This window comes from Protopterus annectens, chromosome 16.part0 (genome assembly GCF_019279795.1).
Source record: "Protopterus annectens isolate FY-2018-M chromosome 16.part0, PAN1.0, whole genome shotgun sequence".
Taxonomy (NCBI): Eukaryota; Metazoa; Chordata; order Ceratodontiformes; family Protopteridae; genus Protopterus; species Protopterus annectens.
In genome coordinates this window covers 668301596-668321209 of record NC_056750.1, presented here as the reverse complement: position 1 = coordinate 668321209, position 19614 = coordinate 668301596, and the positions used below count along the sequence as shown (strand labels likewise).

Sequence of the window (19614 nt, the reverse complement as noted above, 5' to 3'; positions counted from 1 at the left end):
TGATGCGGATGCGACTCGTTTGAATTTTTCTTCTGACAGTACCTCGCAAGAGATCTACAACAACTAGAAAGGCCACAGAAATACCTCACTAAGGAGGATTACCAGCCACAGATGGCATACGCAGACAGTCTCAAAAAACTCCAGCTCTACTCCTTCGCTTATCTCCTGCTCAGAGGCAGCCACTGCCTAACATACAAAGTCATGTCAAACCCAGATCTGCTGGACATGCTACACGTAAAGAAACCCCAATCCTTCAGAGCCACACACTCCAAGGACCTAAACCTTGCCACCATAACAAATAGAACATACTGGAGGGATAGATTCCTGTCCCAGAGAATTCCCATGCTCTGGAAGACAACCATTCATGTCAAGCAAAGCTCATTAGCCCTCTTTAAGAGAAATCTCGACAACTGGATGGAAAATAGGAAATTCACCCCAGGGATCACTTCTGTGACTCTGCTAGAAAGGGGTGCAGGAAATTAACTTTGAGTGTCGAAAGCCAGAGAAATTTTTTGTCTAGGCTTGTATAGGCCCCAGGGCCGATCACCTTTTTAGGTTTATAGGTTGATACTAGGCTAAGTCCCAAGACTGGAAAAACTCCCTTATTAGCCTCAACAAAAAGTTGAGATCTCTCAATCAAAACCTCTAAAGCTAGCTACGAAGGCAGAATTGCGGCAGACACTAAAAATAACCACAAAGCCTTCTACAATTATATCAAGAATTTCCATGGCAATATCCAGATTTGCTCCGAGATACTGCACAATGGTACCTCCTATACTGAGCCAACAGATATTGCCAACATACTGGCAAACAGATTCGGTGCAAACCTTAGCCCCCCAAGGGCCAATCACAATACCGGAAGAATGCCAGGCACCCAGCATTACTGCAGCACAGGTTAAAGCTGCACTGTCCAAGGCCAAGAACAGGGCTTCCATGGGACCCCATAATATCTCTGGCTGTGTTCTACATAACTACAAAGTGAACTGGCACCACACCTGTGTGCCCTGTTCAATCACAGCCTCACCTCAGGCTTTGTTCCTACAGAATGGCGCACTGCTAGTCATCCCTCTCCATAAAGGGTGAGAGACTACAGACCCTGGGAATTATCACCCCATTAGCCTGGCGTGTCTGACATATGCAAGGCTATGGTGCGCATCATCATCATGGACCTAATTAACAAGGATATAGGGAATCTCCAAACTCTGGATCGCAAGCAATTTGGTTTTGTGAAGGGTAGATCATGCCTGTTCAACCTGGTTGACTTCTTTGATGAGTCAGTCAACAGAGCTGTGGATGAGGGCAAGGCAGTTCATACAGCCTACCTTGATCTGGCCAAGGCCTTTGATACCATTCCCCACTCAGGAATTAAATGACAACCTCACCAAACTAGGCATCAACCCCTACATGACTAGGTGGGTTGCAAACTGGCTCACAGATAGAACCCACAGTGTGAAAGTAGTAGCAGACTCCAAGTCAGACGGCCAACCAGTCATGAGTGGAGTCCCACAGGGATTGGTCCAGAGTCCTCTCCTGTTTGGCATCTACTTCTCAGAAGCCCAGGCCAATACGGAGGGACTCTGGCTGACCAAGTTCACAGACGATTGCAAGCTGGGAGTCATTATTGACTCCAAGTGATGCAGACATCCTACAGAAAGGCCTCACTAAAACCAACGACTGGTGATGGAACCATGGGCTTAACCCTTAATGCATCATCATTCCCTTTGGAAAAAAGCTCAGTTCCCACTAAATTACCACACTGATGGTAGCCCACTGAACACAAAGCGTTATAAGAGATCTGGGGACACAGGTTGACAGCAACCTCTCCTTCAACCACCACATTGCCACTGTGGTCAGAAAGTCCTATGTGGCACATCTCATTGTTAAGGGTTTTGCATCCAGGAAGAATTGGGTCATAACCTCTCTCTACTCTTCCCTCATTAGACCAAACATCAGATCAAGTTAGTATACTGCTAACATGAATTCAGTTTATTTAGTACACTACAATAAATTTGTTTTAATGTTTTAGGGAATTTAGTTTAGTGTTTTTTAAATCAATTATTACTAAATGTTATGAACATGTATACCACTACTTCACTGTACATGTTTTTGGGGGGAACTTTTCCTCCACGCCTCCATTGAAAAGGGGTACTTTACCCAAGTTGGACTTTTCTTGTCAATGATTTTAAATAAATACACTCCTGAGAGGACTTTCCCAGTTCTGCCATGGGAACCTGTCACCAAAGTCTGATGTACATTATGTCACACTAAGATATTCTTAAAAGTGAGCTAATGCACAGCTAAAACAGTAGCATAAAAAAAATGAGAGATCTAATCTACATTAAAATAAAACACACCTGAAGGAATTTCTGTATTAAAATGTGGAGTATTCGCTGTTACTTTAATAATAGAGGTGTGAATATGAACTATAACAATATCGTCTCACATTTATCTGCAAGTCAGTATTGCACATCTTGTGCTATCCAACACCTGTTACCTCTCAGAGTAGGGTGGTGGTAGTAAAATAACTGACAACTAATTAAAAGAAAGAAACATAGTACAAACATGCACACTATTTGTCCACTGTGAAATGATTTTGTCACAATCAGTGGTGAAGTTGGTGATCAACGATTCCAATTTCTGTTACTAAGTGTTGAAGGTATATGCTGCAGATCAGGGCTGTCCAAGTTTTTGGCTCAGGGGCCACTCATCATACTTGGCAAGGTTTGGTGGGGGGGACAGTATGCAGGCATCTGAACTGAAAGCTGTGGAGGTCTTCACCCCTCCCCTGAATAATGTTTCTGGGTTGTTAAGCAGATGCAGTATACTGCAGCAAAGTTGCCCAAAGTCCAGTTGCTCCTCTGACTTAATTTCAGTTTTTTGTTTGATGACATGATGTTTAGCGACTGACTTGACTTCTCTGCGCTTAATTTTACATAAAGCATTTGATGCTACATCCCACTTGCTTAGCCAAGACCAATAATTTGTAATTTACAGAAATGAATATGTCTTTAAAAATAAACTTTCCTTCAAAGTCAAATCATATTGATCTTACAGTTTCTAAAGCCTAGAAACAATTATGATTATCTAACAACTTGAGAAAAAGGGAAAAAAAAAATCCATACATGAAAAAGGAAAGAAAAATTAATAAATTGCTAGAAAAATGACTTTTTGTGTGATTACATGTTTGACATACCTCACCCTGCCGCCGCGCCTTGGGGGAAGGACTAAAAAAGTTGTGCAAAACAGAAATGTCATTACTGAATAAGGCATTCTCCTTCTCCAGGATGTACTGCTTCAAAAGTGGTGACACTTCATCACCAAACAGAGCTTGATTGTCTTGCCAGATCTGTCTTTTCACCTCTACAGCACAGGCTCGATACAGCTCCTTATCTGCTGTCACCAGCTTTAGCTTCTTCTCTGGGACCTGAAAGGAATAGGAAACAAACTTTCATTGCAAATTCCAGACATGTAATAGCTATTTATCTTAAAGAATATGATGCACACACCAAGGGGCTCTTACAAAAACAGCATTATATTTTGTTATCAAAGAAGACAGGAAAAAGAAAGACGCACATCTTTTTATGCGTCAGTATTCCCCCATACACAGTAAAAAGTCATCTTGCCCTTCCAAATTAATAGGACAAAGCCGTTGGAAGCAACCCAGAAAAGGGTAGTCTGCACCAGAAGCCACAAGAAAACACTAAGAAGATAAATGCATGTCCTCTGGTAGGAAAGGGTACAAAAGTATCATTAAATTGAGTACCTCAATGGACTATAAAAATACAAGAACAAAGGGATACTGCACTTAAGAGCAGGATGGCTAAACAGTAATGATTATTTAAGAGTTGTGGGCATGTGGTACAATCTTCCAGATGAGACAATGGGTTAAAACCAAGAAAGTACTTACAGTTCAAGAATATATTAGACCAATGCAAATTAACAACAGTGAGACAAGGCCATACAACGAATACTCATTAGGAGTCACAGCTTGATCATTCAGCAGGAAAAAAAAAGTCTAGATAGGGCAATGTCCTTATTTGCACCAAGATCCATTTCCGTATACCAGATACGAAGTATAAAGGAAAGCCTGGTTCTGAGGAGCCATATTCAATTTATTTTTTAATTTATATTTCACTAATGTTGCCCAAGTCTCCTGAAAACTAAAAAAATCTCTTGAGAAAAACATACATGGTCTAATTCAATGAAGTAGCAGTGTGAAAGGACTGACACATGCTTCACAAACTGATTTGTCTAGCCTGGGTTTCACAATGGGAGGACAACACACCTAACATTTTTACTTCTCTTCCCAGAAGGAAAATGGAGACAGAGGCTTTGCTTCAGACTGACAGATGGAGCGTGACAAATATGACCTCAGGTCAGAATGTCAAGACAGTAGGAGAATGCTTGCACACCAGGCTGCTAGTATGACGTGACAATGGCTTCACCTCATGCTGCCAACCGGAAGCATAGTGAATTCCCATTGTCATTTTAAGGCAGGAACAGTGTCACTGACTATAGTGTGAGGTTGTGAGATACAGACAACATCCTTGTTATTTGCCATGGCTTTGTACGAGAGTTTTGCTTTCAGCAACATTACATAACTAAAGCTCTCACAATATCACAATTTCATTAAGCTGGCTGAACAGTACAAATTCTCGTTTCCAGGTGCTCAATAATGTGGGATGAAGGGTAAGCAGTGCCTATATGGTTTGGATTCGATTACTAAAGGTGCTGTCTGGTAGTGGGCAGAGTGCTGCTCTCACCACAGCTACATGCAGCTAGGAATCAATGATTCTCTGCTCTGACTCTCACCAGAAGCAAAAGAGTAACTAAACATCAAGGTGCTTACTGAGAAATGGTATCAACTCACACTTACTAGTGTCTTTTTTTTTTTTTGGTAGATAACTGGATAGAACTTACAGAAGCTCTGTAAAACAGAAAGCCAAGCTACACAAATGCCCTGGACAGGTTCTCATCAAAACTTTCAACTAGATCCCTCAGGGAAGTCCTATACACATTGCCCAAAGGCCAAAAGGAATCAATTCCCCTCTGCTCCTTCTCACTAGGAATGAAGCAGTAACATTAATCCCTAGCTAGCTCTTAAGAACCAATTGTCTGGCTTTCCAGTGACTGCTAATCTCCAGTAAAACTGAAATAATGATCCTCCACTCCTTCCCTCACCAAGAGACGGACAGAATCTATCACCTCTTCAGCTCAGGTCAGCTAAAGCTGCCATTGGCAAAACAATATTCGTATCTCAACTCGAATATAAAAGTACCTATAATTGCTGCAGACTCAAAGAAAAAAAATGACACCACCTTGCAAACTATCTCCAATAAAATCTGCCAGTTCTTTACCAACAGCCCCATTAATGAACACCACTGCCCAAGTCACAGATGTACTGGAAGCTATCTAGCTTTGGCAAGAACCAGCCTCCTACTAGGATGACCAATTCCCAAAGCTCTTTTTACGGAGACATCCTGCCCTCTCACCAAAACTTTTACAGAATATTCCTGTCCAAAATAAAAGAAAAGGCATCTGTCTTCCAGGCCTTCTTGTACGGAGTCCTGAAAAAGAATCTTGCCAGTTGATTGTCCACAGGGGAGGCAAAGAGGTCTCCTTAAGGTACCCCACAGATGGATTAAATCTTTGAAAACAACCTGATCTAGTTTCTACTCGTGAAGGTCTATCAGAAAATTTTGCTCTAATGGAATGTAGGATGCAAGCAAAGTGAGATTGTGTTGTGATGCTATATTCCATTGTCACATGGCTGATTTGAAAAGGAGGTACAACAGGTTCCCCCTTTGCTTGTTGATGTATTACTGCCTGCAACCATTTGAAGAGGTGCCAGGGACCAAAGATGGTTCAGAGAATTGAGTGCCTTGATCACGGCAAGCATCTTCTTGACAGTTATGTGCTTGTGCCTGCCCTTGCTGTCCTACACTCCCTACTTTTATCCCTCCTGAAACAGTTCCACAAAGTCCAAAGTGCCTGTGATGACTGACCGCTTTGGATGAGGGGAGGGAGGGGAGACCTGGATCTCCACCAAAAGAACTCTCATCTGAAAAACCTCAGCTTGGGGATTTAAAAAGGTGGTGATGTTGGGACTACAGAGATTTCAAATGCCACTTTATCTTTCTCATGTGGCGTCTTGCCAAAATTATGAGAATCATAGATACATGTGACAAAATACTAAGGTGCTCCCCTCGCACCGACGAAGTCTGAGTGGAAAAACCCCAGAAACAGATCTAAATATTTAGTTTTTCTGCAGACTAAGGAAAAGAATTTATGAACATCTGTATGCCATAGGGAGGAAGGACTTAACTAATGCACTTGCTAGGCACATTGTGGAATATCCAGAACACTCTTTTATTTAACGTTGTCCACCATGTTAAAAATGATATCAGGGGTGGCCCATGACAGTTACATCTGGAAGAACAAGAAGTGGTCTGGCAAATTAGAACATCTGCACATTTGCCCCCAGGTTTGAATGATTACGCCGCCATTAAATGTATTCTTAAGTTAAAAGCACTGCTTAGATGGAAATGTAGATTGTATTCTATTTGGATTTAGTTGTCATATGTTAAAAACCACTAGTAGCGGGAAGATGATGATTTTATGAAAGTTTTTATATAGTGATAGTTCATACAATATTATACGTAAGGTTTTTAATAAGTTTTTATAAGACTTACACCTTTGGTAACATCTGCTATTTATTTACTTACTTATGAACACTTAAACCCACAAGGTTTAGACTTGTTGTGAATTACTGGGAGAAATATTAGCATTTTATTGAGAATTTGGGAGTTTATCGAGTAGGTTGTGTTTTTAATTAGTATTATATATTTAAAATACAATGGTGTTTTATTTTACTTTTTCTTCAAACTTGATTGGATAATTAACTAATTGTACTTCAATCCCTTTGTGGTGTAGCCTATATAAATGGGCTGCTGTGTGTAGTGTAGTTTTTGTCTGAAGAAGGCTGGGTATTTTTCTTGGCCAAAAGCGCTTATGTCAATAAACAGTCCGTGCCTTGGCTGAATCAATCTGTTTTCATTTTGTTTGCTTTTTACCAGTACAGTGTTTTTTTGGGTGCGTGCTTACCTAGTTTGTGATGTCTGGTGGAAACGGAGGTGTTGGTCAGCAGAGTGGGTATAATGGGACTGGTTCACAGCCACTATTCTCGCAGGACTGAGCGAGAATTTAACTCTACTCGGAACTTGGAAGAAACGAACGATTTGGGTAATCTTACAATTCTAGTTAACCTTTTGTTAACTAGAGTAGAAGATTTATAGCAAAAAGTGGAATCGGATGCAAATAGGAATCTTCCGGCTGAACAACCCGCTTTAGGAGCGAATATTAATGCTGCTACAACTTCCGTTGGTCGTTTGGGGAATTTGCAGACTTTACAGGAAGTAAATGGTTTTGGTGGTGCATCCATGCAGTCTGATGGTAGTAGAAGCACACGGAGTGGTGCAAATGATTTGCATGGTCAGCTAAACGGTGAAATAAATACAATGTCCATACCATCAGTGGTTAATTTTTTGTGTAAAAAAGATTGTTTTGGTACAACCAACAACTCGAATGAGGTATCAATGAACCAAGAGCTTCCAGTGAGTACCTTTGTTGACAAACTAAATACTTTTGATCAAAAAATGTTTTGGTGCAGAAAATTGCAATTGGAGGTCGCTTACCTCCAAGAATGCATTACTAAGAAGGTAATTCCTAAGGGATTGCGCCAATAGCATTTACCCTGCTGGACTGGTTAATTCACTATATCACCAGGAATTACTGGCCCTGTTTGATAGACAGGGTTTTGAGTTTTTACTTTCACTGATTAACTTCTATAGTATTGAGATCACAAGCCTTAAAGAGAACTTAGAAGAATTAGAGACTTGTTTACAACACGATGCTGATTTTGCAAGGTATAAATATGATTATTTAAGAATATTCTCCAGTATTGAAGCTTCCATTTCTAAGTTGGCTTTAAACAAGAAACGTAAAATGGATAGAGATGTGAAAGACTATGCCAATAAAAAGGCTTATCCTCCTCCCCCCTCAGTTGGACAAATTCTATCTAGGGGGAATGATGACTCTAATGCAACTACCACTTCGATTCTTAATGATGATAGTATCAATCAAGGTGCCTGTTCGTAGGAGTGAACGCATTAGGAGTCAAGTGAATAATAGTTGTGATAATAATGCACAAGGTAATAATCAAAATCAAGGGGAGCAGATTTTCAATGGTGAAAGTGACCAGGGTTTTTCCAGGGTCAGGAACAGGCCGAACAACAACAATGCCAGAACAAACAACAGGGGTCATGCACAGGAGGAGGAAAAGAGGGAATCAACAGAGGAGATGACATCCCCCACAACGAAGGGACCTAATGTCCTTATGAGTCAGCAAGGGGATTTTAAGATCTATAATTATACTGTTTTAACTGTTGAACAACCCTTGATTGACTTTTTTTCTAAAGGACTTTCATTTGTCCCAGATAAAAAGGGTAAACTTGTTAAAACAATTGTTGACCTGAAGTTATTTGTCCGGAAGCTGAATTTGGCATTTAATTTAGGAAACACACCTGCACTTCTTAACACCTAAAAAAGTGTCGAGTGTATTTAATCCCCCACAGTTTGGATGCTCACACCTACTAGAATGAAGTGTAACATCTCTAAACACGAGTTAGACTTCATTTCCCTACTTAATGAATGTAAAATCGGGGTCATGAAGCCAGACAAGGGTGGGGGGTCTTGTTTTTATGGATGAATACTATTATGAAAACAAGATGTTTAACCACCTACAGTCATGAACATTCATCCTTAAACCCCTAATACAGGAGGAACCACAAATTTGTAAGGACTCCTGGAATTATTTGGAGAATATACATCAAATTGAGTACAACTCGAATTACATCTTTCTAGTTGTTGACGTGAAAGACTTAATACACCGTTATTCTCCATCAGTTGGGAATAGAGTGGACTAAAAACGTTAGGTTGCTTAAGAAGGCTAGCAACGTACAGATGTATCTTGTTGAAACCTTATTAGATTTGGCGTTATCTAACAACTTTTTAGTTAAGAACTCAAGTACATTTGGTCGAAAGTTTGTTGTTAAATTTAACTGTTGAGGCTACCCACTAAAGTGAGCTAGCCTGTGTAAGTGATTTATTACTGTTTTTCCTGCATTTCTGTGTACTTTTTAACCTAAAAAACAAACAAACAAAAAAAAAATATCCTTGTTTTTCCGCCTTTCTCGACTAGTTTAGACCAGTATACAGGCTTTGCTGTACTCTGGACTGTGGTGTAGTTCCTGTGTTGTCCATTGCCTTACTTAAGTTTCTTTGCTCACCAGTGGGAGTGGGGAGCCTTGAGCAGCCTATCTGTCCCTGAAGGAGTGACCTCAGCACAGGAGCTTGTAGTAATTGGTCATTTTGGACCATTTCCAGCTCTTTTGAAGTTCCCCGTTTAAAATCCGCGTTTGAGCGGCTTTGCGCAATTGTGCACATAGCAGTTAAACAGGCTTAAACTATTCCTGGCTCCGCCAAGTCTGCACTTCAATTTTTCCCTTAAGAAAGCTCTACTTTCAACAAAATCAGTCTATTCGCATTATCATAAGCCTAGCCCTTGCTCCTAAAACCTTTCTTTTAAGTGAAGCACCCTTAAACTAACGTAAGCACTACATCCACCTACAACCCGTGCTAATACCCACTTCCCTTCAAAGTCCTCTCTCTGACCCAGTTACACATCACCCCCTTATACTATTCTGGCATGTCGAGTAGTATATTACCGACGTCCACTCCAGTTCAGCTGGTTAATCTGGGAATCCTGAGACAATGTTATAATTGTCTCATGTACACAGACAACCCTCTCCTCCTCCCAACAAACACAAACACATGTGAGAGATGCAACTATATAGCCAAACTGGAAGCTGAACTCTCTCAACACAGGACTAGCAAGACCAGACAGGAGGAGAAGGTAACCACACACACAACAAACCCAGTCTCACATAAACCAACCACAACTGCAAACCAAACACAAAGACATACTCAGAGGCTCTAATAAAAAACTTACTGAAACAACAGAGGCTCGCAAAGCAGACATCCAAGAAAACACCACCTCAAAACTCTGCACATGCAACACAAAGTCAGTGTGCCAAACAATCACAGCCCTTAAGGCGAAACACCATGACTGATACACTAGTAATAGGTGACTCTATAGTCAGACACACTGACGTCCTGCTTACCAGGCTGAACAAAGAGAGGGTAATGGTGAGCTGCCTGTCGGGAGCTAGGATCCAAAACATAACACAAGCACTCAGGTCACTCCAAAGCAAGTACAAATATGACTCAGTCATTGTCCATGCCGGCGTGAATGACCCGAGACGTACCACCTTGGACTACATGAAGAGAGACAGAGGAGCTCTCTGATTATGTAGCCCAGGCCGATATGACCCTGACCCTGAGCAGCATCTTGCCTTCACCAAGAATGATGCCACAATACAAAGACAAGATGATCAGCTTTAATAATTGGCTCAATTACTGGTGTCATTCTAGGGGATCAGTGTCTCTCTGCTTGGGGGACATGCTGGACAAGCCACACTGCTTCACACAAGGGACGCTTGCACCTGTCACCACTGCTGGGGGATATTGGCTAAGGCTCTCTTGCCCCCCCAGCCTTTTTTTTTTTTGCTCTCAAGATGCAGGCTCTCGAAGCACTCCTCAGTATGGAGAGCATCGATGTCTGTGCAGTAACTGAAACCTGGTTCAAGGCTCCTGAGAGCACCCCAGCCCTACCAGGTTATACCTCGTATCATGCATTTCAGCCCCAAAACCTGGGCCGAACCACAAAAGGAGGGGGAGTGTCCATATTCATTAAAGACTCCCACACCTCCAGGTTAGTGGCAATGCACGAAGCATCGGAGACCATCCATGTGCAACTAACCATAGGCACAACTGCTATACAACTTGTAGCATGCTACAGACCACCCTCACAATCTCAAGAACTCCATTCAGCCTTCCTGAAGACACTGAAAGATATGAATGTCTCACCAAATACCATCCTATTGGGAGACTTCAACTACCCAAACAGACTGGGTGCATTACTCAAGCCCCAACACCCTAGCCCAAAGGTTCCTGGAATTCATCAACTCAAATGCGATGGAACAACTAGTCACCTCCCCCACAAGGGGAAATAATATACTTGACCTGATCATCACAAACATGGGGACAAAATGCTCAACACCAGAAGTATACCCCTCACTAGTGAGATCAGACCATAAACTAATAACCCTAGATATTCATATCCCACCTCCACCCCAGCACAAAAGACCACAGTGAGAAACTTCTCAAAAGCCGACTTCACTCTCCTTAGGACTGAAATGGTATCCTTCAAGCCCCCTGGGCCAGTGGAAACCACATACCACACTGCTGAATCCTTCACAAATGCTTTCTATGGGCATCTCCAAGAATGCATGGATCATGCAATCCCAAATAAAACCAAGACCCTTTCCACCAAAGGCAGACATCCTATCTAGTGGACCCTAGCCATAAACAAACTTTATAACAAGAGAAAGAAGCTACTGCAAGACTGAGCAAAATACCATAAAGGGAAGGCATCCCTGATCAGCAAAAAACTACGTTCGCTAATAAAATCATCAAAGGCCAACTTAGAGAGAAAAATCGCTAAGGACACTAAAGATAATCACAAGGCCTTCTTCAGTTATGTTAGAAACCTGGGCGGAAACCCTCAGATATACGCAGAGTTAGTTCATAACGGCAAAAAATACACTGAACCCACAGATATTGCCAACATAATGGCAGACAGGTTCAGTGCAAATTTCTCCCCTCCCTCTCCCCCAAAAGACGAAATAAATATCTCAGCTGAATGCAACCTCCCTGAAATCTCAGGATGTCCAGGTGAGAGCTGCCCTCAGCAAAGCTAAAAATACAGCATCCATGGGACCTGACGGTGTCCCGGGTTGCGTGCTACGTGAACTCCTAGAGGAGCTAAACCCGCACATAAGAACACTGTTTAATCTAAGCCTTTCTACAGGATACATCCCTGAACACTGGCATACAGCTACAGTGGTCCTACTCCATAAAGGTGGCACCTCTACAGACCCTGGAAACTACCGCCCCATAAGCTTGACCAGCCTGGTCTGCAAAGCTATGGAAAGGATCATTATGGAACTCATAAACAAAGACATCGGGGACCTACAGACAATTGACCCTACCCAGTTCGGCTTTGTAAAAGGCAGATCCTGTCTTTTAAACCTGGTGGATTTTTTGAAACCGTCACTAGAGCCATCGATGAAGGCAAAGCAGTTCATACAGCCTACCTGGATCTGGCAAAAGCCTTCGACAAAATACCCCACTCAGGCATCATAGACAAGCTCAACAGCTTAAATGTAAACCCGTTTGTCACAAGATGGGTTGCAAGCTGGCTAAAGGACAGAACCCACAAAGTCAGAATAGCTGGAGCCATGTCAGACTCTAAGCCAGTCAGAAGTGGAGTCCCACAGGGCTCCGTCTTGGGACCCCTCTTGTTCGGCATTTATTTCTCAGATGTGCAGGCAAACATAGGGGGGGGTTGTGGCTGACAAAGTTTGCAGATGACTGCAAACTAGGTGCCATAGTCGACACACCAGCTGACACATGCATCCTCCAGAAGGGCCTCACAGAAACAGACGACTGGTGCCAGAGTCATGGCCTTAAACTAAATGCCAAAAAATGTATAGTCATCCCCTTTGGAAAAAACAAAGTACCCACAAATTACCACATGGGTGGCAATCCATCAAGTACAGAAAAAGTAATCAGAGACCTGGGGACCCAAGTTGACAGTGACCTCTCATTTGACACCCATGTCGCCAAAGTTGTTAGAAAGACCTTCTACATTGCCCACCTTATCATGAAGGGATTCACATCCAGATCAAAGGATGTCATTATACCCTTATATTTCTCCCTTATCAGGCCTATGATTGAGTACAATGCCCCATTTGGTATGTACCTCACCCGGCACCTGCAGCAGCTGGAGAGACCCCAAAAGTACCTTACCAAGAGGATCAAGGGTCTCCAGCATATGTCATATGCTGCCAGACTGAAAAAGCTCCAGCTCTATTCAGTAGCATTCCGCCTGCTCAGAGGTGATCTGTGCCTTACGTACAAGGCCATGTCCAATTCAGAATTAATGGACATGCTCCACCTCAAAAAATCCAAATCCATCAGAGCCACGAGAGCTAAAGATCTAAACCTCAGCACAAATATAAATAGGACATGCTGGAGGGACAGATTCATAACCCAGAGGCTTCCCGCACTCTGGAACAGGATACCTGTCCATATTAGGCAGGGCCCTCACTGACTCTCTTCAACAGAAATCTGGACGAATGGATGGGTGATCGTAGGTTTACCCCGGGGGTCATCTCTGTGTCATTGCTAGATAAGAGGCACAGTAAACTAAATTTAATTTAAATTGTACACTTTTATATCATTACATGGGGTGGCGAAAGCCACATACACTTGGCTAGGCTTATAAATGCCCTAGGGCAGATAGCCTAGTACTATACTATGAAACTATGAAATGTCCTTCCTTCTACATAGGTAAAACTGAGAGGAAACTAAGGAAAAGAATTTATGAACATCTGTATGCCATTGGGAGGAAGGACTTAACTAATGCCCTTGCTAGGCACATTGTGGAATATCCAGAACACTCTTTTTATTTAAGGTTGTCCACCATGTTAAAAATGATATCAGGGGTGGCCCATGGCAGTTACATCTGGAAGAACAAGAAGTATTCTGGCAAATTAGAAGAGCTGCACATTTGCCCCCAGGTTTGAATGATTATGCCTCCATTAAATGTATTCTTAAGTTAAAAGCACTGCTTAGATGAAAATGTAGATTGTATTCTATTTGGATTTTGTTGTCATATGTCAAAAAACACTAGTAGTGGGAAGATGATGATTTTATGAATGTTTTATATAGTGATAGTTCATAGGATATTATACGTAAGGTTTTTAATAAGTTTTTATAAGACTTACACATTTGGTAATATCTGCTATTTATTTACTTACTTACGAACACTTTTAAACCCACAAGGTTTAGACTTGTTGTGAATTACTGGGAGAAATATTAGCATTTCGTTGAGAATTTGGGAGTTTATCGAGTAGGTTGCGTTTTTAATTAGTATTATATATTTAAAATACAATGGTGTTTTATTTTACTTTTTCTTCAAACTTGATTGGATAATTAACTAATTGTACTTCAATCCCTTTGTGGTGTAGCCTACATAAATGGGCTGCTGTGTGTAGTGTAGTTTTTGTCTGAAGGCGGCTGGGTATTTTCTCGGCCGAAAGCGCTTATGTCAATAAACAGTCCGTGCCTTGGCTGAATCAATCCGTTTTCATTTTGTTTTTTTTACCAGTACAGTGTTTTTTTGGGTGTGTGCTTACCTAGTTTTTTTGTAGAAGAAAAGCTCTTGGAACTAAGGAGTCTGGTTGATATCCCAGGAACACAACCCTGTCTGAGGGAGTCAAGACTTTTGAATGTTCTCTCAGAATCTCAGCTTGTGCAAGAGATCTCTCACACAAGAGAGATTCCTAACACACTGAAAAACTCTGAAAAGATAAGCAAGTCATCTAAACATGGAAAAATTTGGATATCTGTAGCCCACAATGACCTATAACCGAAGCTAGACACTGTGTGAACACTCATGGTGCAATGGATAGTACAAAGGGTAGGAACAGTACTGACAAGGTTGTGTATGCGCCTGGCTCACATTAAGAAACATCTGAAGTCTGGATGAATAGGGATGCGATAAACATCTTTAAGTCTAGTGTTACCAGGAAACTTGCAAAGAGGTTAACAGGTTATGAAGTGACAACTTTCTGGAATTAGGCACCATCACAAACAGGTTTAGGAAAAAGAAAATGCCTGGAGACCAGTTCAGTCTGTCTCTAGGAAAATCCTTGAATAAGCACTTTTTCCCACCTGAGAAGAAGGAAATGGTTCCATCTTTCCTTGGGACAACTTGTGATGAACAGGTATAAACAAGATAGAGAGAGAGAGACTGATCTGGAAGATGAGAATGACTCCCATTAAAATGGAGAAATTTCCTCCCACTGCCATCTGTAATCCTGATAAATGACTTTCAGAACCCATCTGTTTGAAAAACATCTATTGACGAAGAGAAAAAAATGGAGATTCTAACTTTCTAGACGAAAAAAGGGCCAAGATGGAAAGGGGCCATAAGGTCTCCAACAGTCATACTTGTCAGACCATCCCTGGTTTTGGAAGGTTCAAGAATTTGTGGAACCCCCTTGCCATTTGTTCTTAAAACGTCTATTTACCTGTATGTTTTTTTTTGGTTCCCAAAATTGGATAAGGATATAGAAAACCCCTTGGACAGTTTGGAAAAGAAGGCTGAAAAATCTTAGAGATTCTCTGGACTGGGTTGCCAGTTAATCACACTTTTTGATTACCTCTGTAGTAGAGGCGCCAAACAGAATCACTATCCAATGGAGAATTTAAAATTTCATTTCTTATCTGGCATGTTTTGAGAATACAGTCAAGCAAACCTTAAAACAGTACAGGTGGCCTTAGAACTTGTAGTAATAGTATTGGAGTCATACAGTCACTGCAAACAATGAGTAATGATCTGTGCAGCAGACGAAATCAAGTTATTTACAGCAGACTTTTACTCACAAGAAACCAGAGATTAAAAAAAAAAAAATTCCTTATACTTTCACAACTTGTCACACCAAACTTCAGCAACAAAAGCCTGACACTTCAAAATTCTAAACAAAGTTGAAGTTTACACTTTCCCACCCATCCTTATCAGAAAGAGTAGGACTGGAAGTAACCAAGTAACCTCTTCAGGAAAAGAGGAATTCTTTATTTTACCAGAAACTACTTTAGAAGCAAAAATCAATATCCTGAATTAAACCCTGAGCCAGACCCAGTAAAGTAATGCTATCCAAAGAAATTTGAACAGGCACATGCTTGTGTTGTTTATGACAGGAAAAGAGGGACAAATCATTTTACTAATTTGTGTCAGAATGTACTCTCCCTTGCCCGAGAGAACCCCTGGTCCATAGGGGCTCTAGGTGCTACAACAGAGGATCAAGGTAAAAGATTATTGGTCTGAGGTAAAACAAGTTGTCACAGCAAAGTCACCCACTTGCAGCTGAGGCAAACTGCTAGCCTTTTGTGGCAAAGGCTTTTGCTTAACTTCTATTTCTGGCTAGAAGGACCGGCCGTGGGACTGATGAGTCTGTTCCATGATAAAGTTGAAAATGGTGCCTCCTTCCCATGAATGGCAAGAAGCAATTGCCAGTAAAACACCACCAGTCCCAAAAGTGTTTTTTTTTTCCTCTCTCAAGAAAAAAAGTTACACCCACACCATAAAAAGGTCTATTGATTTCTCTAGTGGGGCTGCCATAGTGTTTTAAACAGTTTCTCCACAGAAAAAATGCTTTCTGCTTCTCTACAGCACTTTTAAATTGAAAGAACAAAAGAGTACTCCATTTAAAAATGTTAGTCTCAAGTCAGTTAAAACAAAACACACCTACTTTCTTTCCTGAAGAAGAAGGTATTAAAACAATAAAGCCCCACCCCCAAAGGGAGCATATATGCCTCCCAAAGGAAAGCACAAGTTGACTGTCAATCCTCAAAAGCCTCAGAAGAGCATACAGCGGCAGTAGAGCTCTAGAGGGGTTTGCATCAAGCTTGCCTTTTAGTCAGCTCAGCTCAAACTGCTTGACAGTTTGGGTACGTGGAAGGTTCCCAGAAGCAATGGAATTTATCCAGCTGTTAAACCTTTGGCAGTATATGATCTATGTAAGCATACTGCAGCAGTCATCAATATAATAACAATCCCCTCTTCACACAGTGCAGCTGCACTCACACAAGTCATGTAACACCTGCAACGCTACCACACTACTTTATCCCCACTTACTACAGGTGTCCCTCAGGGCTCTATCCTGGGTCCCCTACTATTTAATATATTTATTGTGACCTCCACTCTCAGTGCTAGTTTAGTTCAGTATGCAGATGACTCAAACATTAATATGTGCGGCCTCAACAATAAATAAGCTCCAAGACCTTACCCAAAACAATCTCTCGCCTCCACAGAAACCTGGCTCAAGGAATCAAACCTCCTACTCAACACCAAGAAAATTAAGTTAATGCTTTTCACCTCAAAAGTTAGCAAAAAAAAACATTCTACCAAAAATTCAGCAAATATCGTCATTGAAACTAACTCACACTAAACTTCTGGGCATTCTAATAGATGACCATCCCAAATAGGACCACCATATACTGCACACCATTAAATCTACACACCAGAAACTAGGCTTCTTTTATAGGCTCAATGGATTCCCTACAAATATTGCAAGAAAAACTCTAGCCACCACTTTTTTACTGCCAACTCTCTTATATGCTGCTTCTATCCTAATAAGCAAACAATACTAACAGAAAAACTTGCCTCTTGCTACAATAAAATAGCTAAACTTGTCACCAGTCTCCCCCATAGGGCCCACCACTGTCTTAGTTTATAGCATTTAAACTGGCTTGAACTGCACAACTACCACTCACAACTGCCTACTGCACACAAAGTCAATCATCTAGAAAAATGCCCTGCACTACAAAATGCAACTACCCTACTGTTCAGCAAGAGACCTCTGTTCCAGTAACAAATTCTTATTACTTACAAATAAGTCAAATAACGTTGCAGGAGCCTCATTCAACTCCCAATATGCTGCTAAACTCTGGAATAGTAATAAAACTCTGAAAAACTCAGTAGTTTTAAACCATTTCTTAAAGCAACATCTTAGCCACTCCTGGTCCTGTACATGCTCATCATAGGGTTTAAACCTTTTCACGGTACAATACTTTCCAAATACTCTCCTCAAATATAACATTCTCAACCTCTTACTGAAATGACCAAGTTTTTATACATAACTGCTGACTGTACAATCCACTAAGCTGCACGTGTGCTTTCTCTTTAGCAACTTCCACTTCTGTAAAATCTAAGACTGTGTATGCATAAATGTAACAGTTTGTGTTTAAATGCAGAGAGAAATTTAACTCCACTGTGTTTGACTGGACCTTGGTATAATGCAATGCAAGCAAATGGAGCTTTTCTCCTCGGACCTCCACTTAAAATGGGTATTCCCCAGTCAAACTTTCCCGGTAAACAAATACAAATAATAAATACATTTCATCCTTCCTTATCTTAGCCCCATTACTTACTGCCTCATTTATCCTACTACCCCCTCTTCTCTATGCATACTTCTTTCCATTTCTCTGCCTCATTTATCCTACTACCCCCTCTTCTCTGCCTCATTTATCCTACTACCCCCTCTTTTCTATGCATACTTTTCCATTTCTCTGCCTACTCCCCATTGCATCCTTTCCTGCAACTATTCTCACTTGCCTCCTCCAGCATCTTCATACTTTACTATATAATGATATGCTGCTATCCCTGTAGCTTAAACCATCTCAGTCAATATGGCTAAATTTTATCCAAAAAGCTCTACAAAGCAGAATACTGTTTCCCATCAATGTTTTGGCTTTGCAAACTGGTTTGTGAACTAAATGTTGTAGCATATTTTGCATCTGTAAATATGTACAAGTCTTACAGCATAGCCTTGTATCTGAAATGTTTGTTCACTTCTTATAGGATCCCATTTAACATGGCTGCGTCTGCTAATGGTCCACTGTTTACTGGGGTAGTGCACTGATCTCAAAATACAAAATGAACAAAAGCACCAATCCTAAGATGATTCCATACTAGGCTCTCCAGTGATAGGTAATCTAGTGCCAAGGTGATACAGACTTAAGATGGATAAAAAGAGAGCAATACTTGGAACACCGCAAAGTCCACTAACTTAGGGGGGTGATATGAAACAGAGGCTAACTCAGGCTGTGTGAAGTGTCATCAGAAGCCACGGTAAAATTACTGGAACATTTACTTCATTCAAAATAAGAAAGAAGAGTTTGATTAACAGCTCAGGTGTCTGATGAAGGAGGAGGAGAGATGGGAGTGACGTTTTTGTTTGTCACTCATGCTGTAAGATGGGGTATGGAGGGGAGACTGAGCTTTATTTACTTAATATTGTTACCAGTTGTGACAAATTGGGAAAGATTCTAGTGCAAGGTTTCACCAATGTATACAGTGCCAGTAAATTGTACTAGACAGGACTAGGCAATGTCCATTCTATATACTGTAATTTGGCTATGTTATACAGACCATCAACTTTAGTAGGGGGAACCACTATGGGATGGGACTGCTGCCTAGCCTAGCCTGCTACAAGAGGTATCACATTATGAAGACTAAGTAAAATGACAGGTCAAGAGCCTTCAAGCATAAAGTGGTCTCACTTTAATTTCTCTAGACAGGGCTAATCCGAATAATTATAGGTTAACAGATTCTTACCTAGCTTACAGTCAAGGCGGCTATCAAGCTCAGTTCCATCGTTTAATGCTGAAGAAAAAGATTAACAGTGTACCAAATTAAAGGGCATTATCCCCATACACTCCAGGTGAAAACATGCAATCACCCAAGACTAGTTTTAAATACTGTCAGGTAAGTACTTTACCAGATACATAAAGGAAGCCTATCCA

At 41.1% G+C, this 19614-nt stretch overlaps 1 protein-coding gene across 1 annotated transcript in view; it reads right to left on the bottom strand.

Moving 5' to 3' along the window:
- Nucleotides 1-19614, bottom strand: part of NELFB (negative elongation factor complex member B) — a 529115-nt gene that overhangs the window by 468895 nt on the left and 40606 nt on the right. Inside the window, 1 exon segment of the mRNA XM_044058168.1 lies at nt 3181-3424. Within this exon segment, the coding sequence (XP_043914103.1) occupies nt 3181-3424 (244 nt within the window).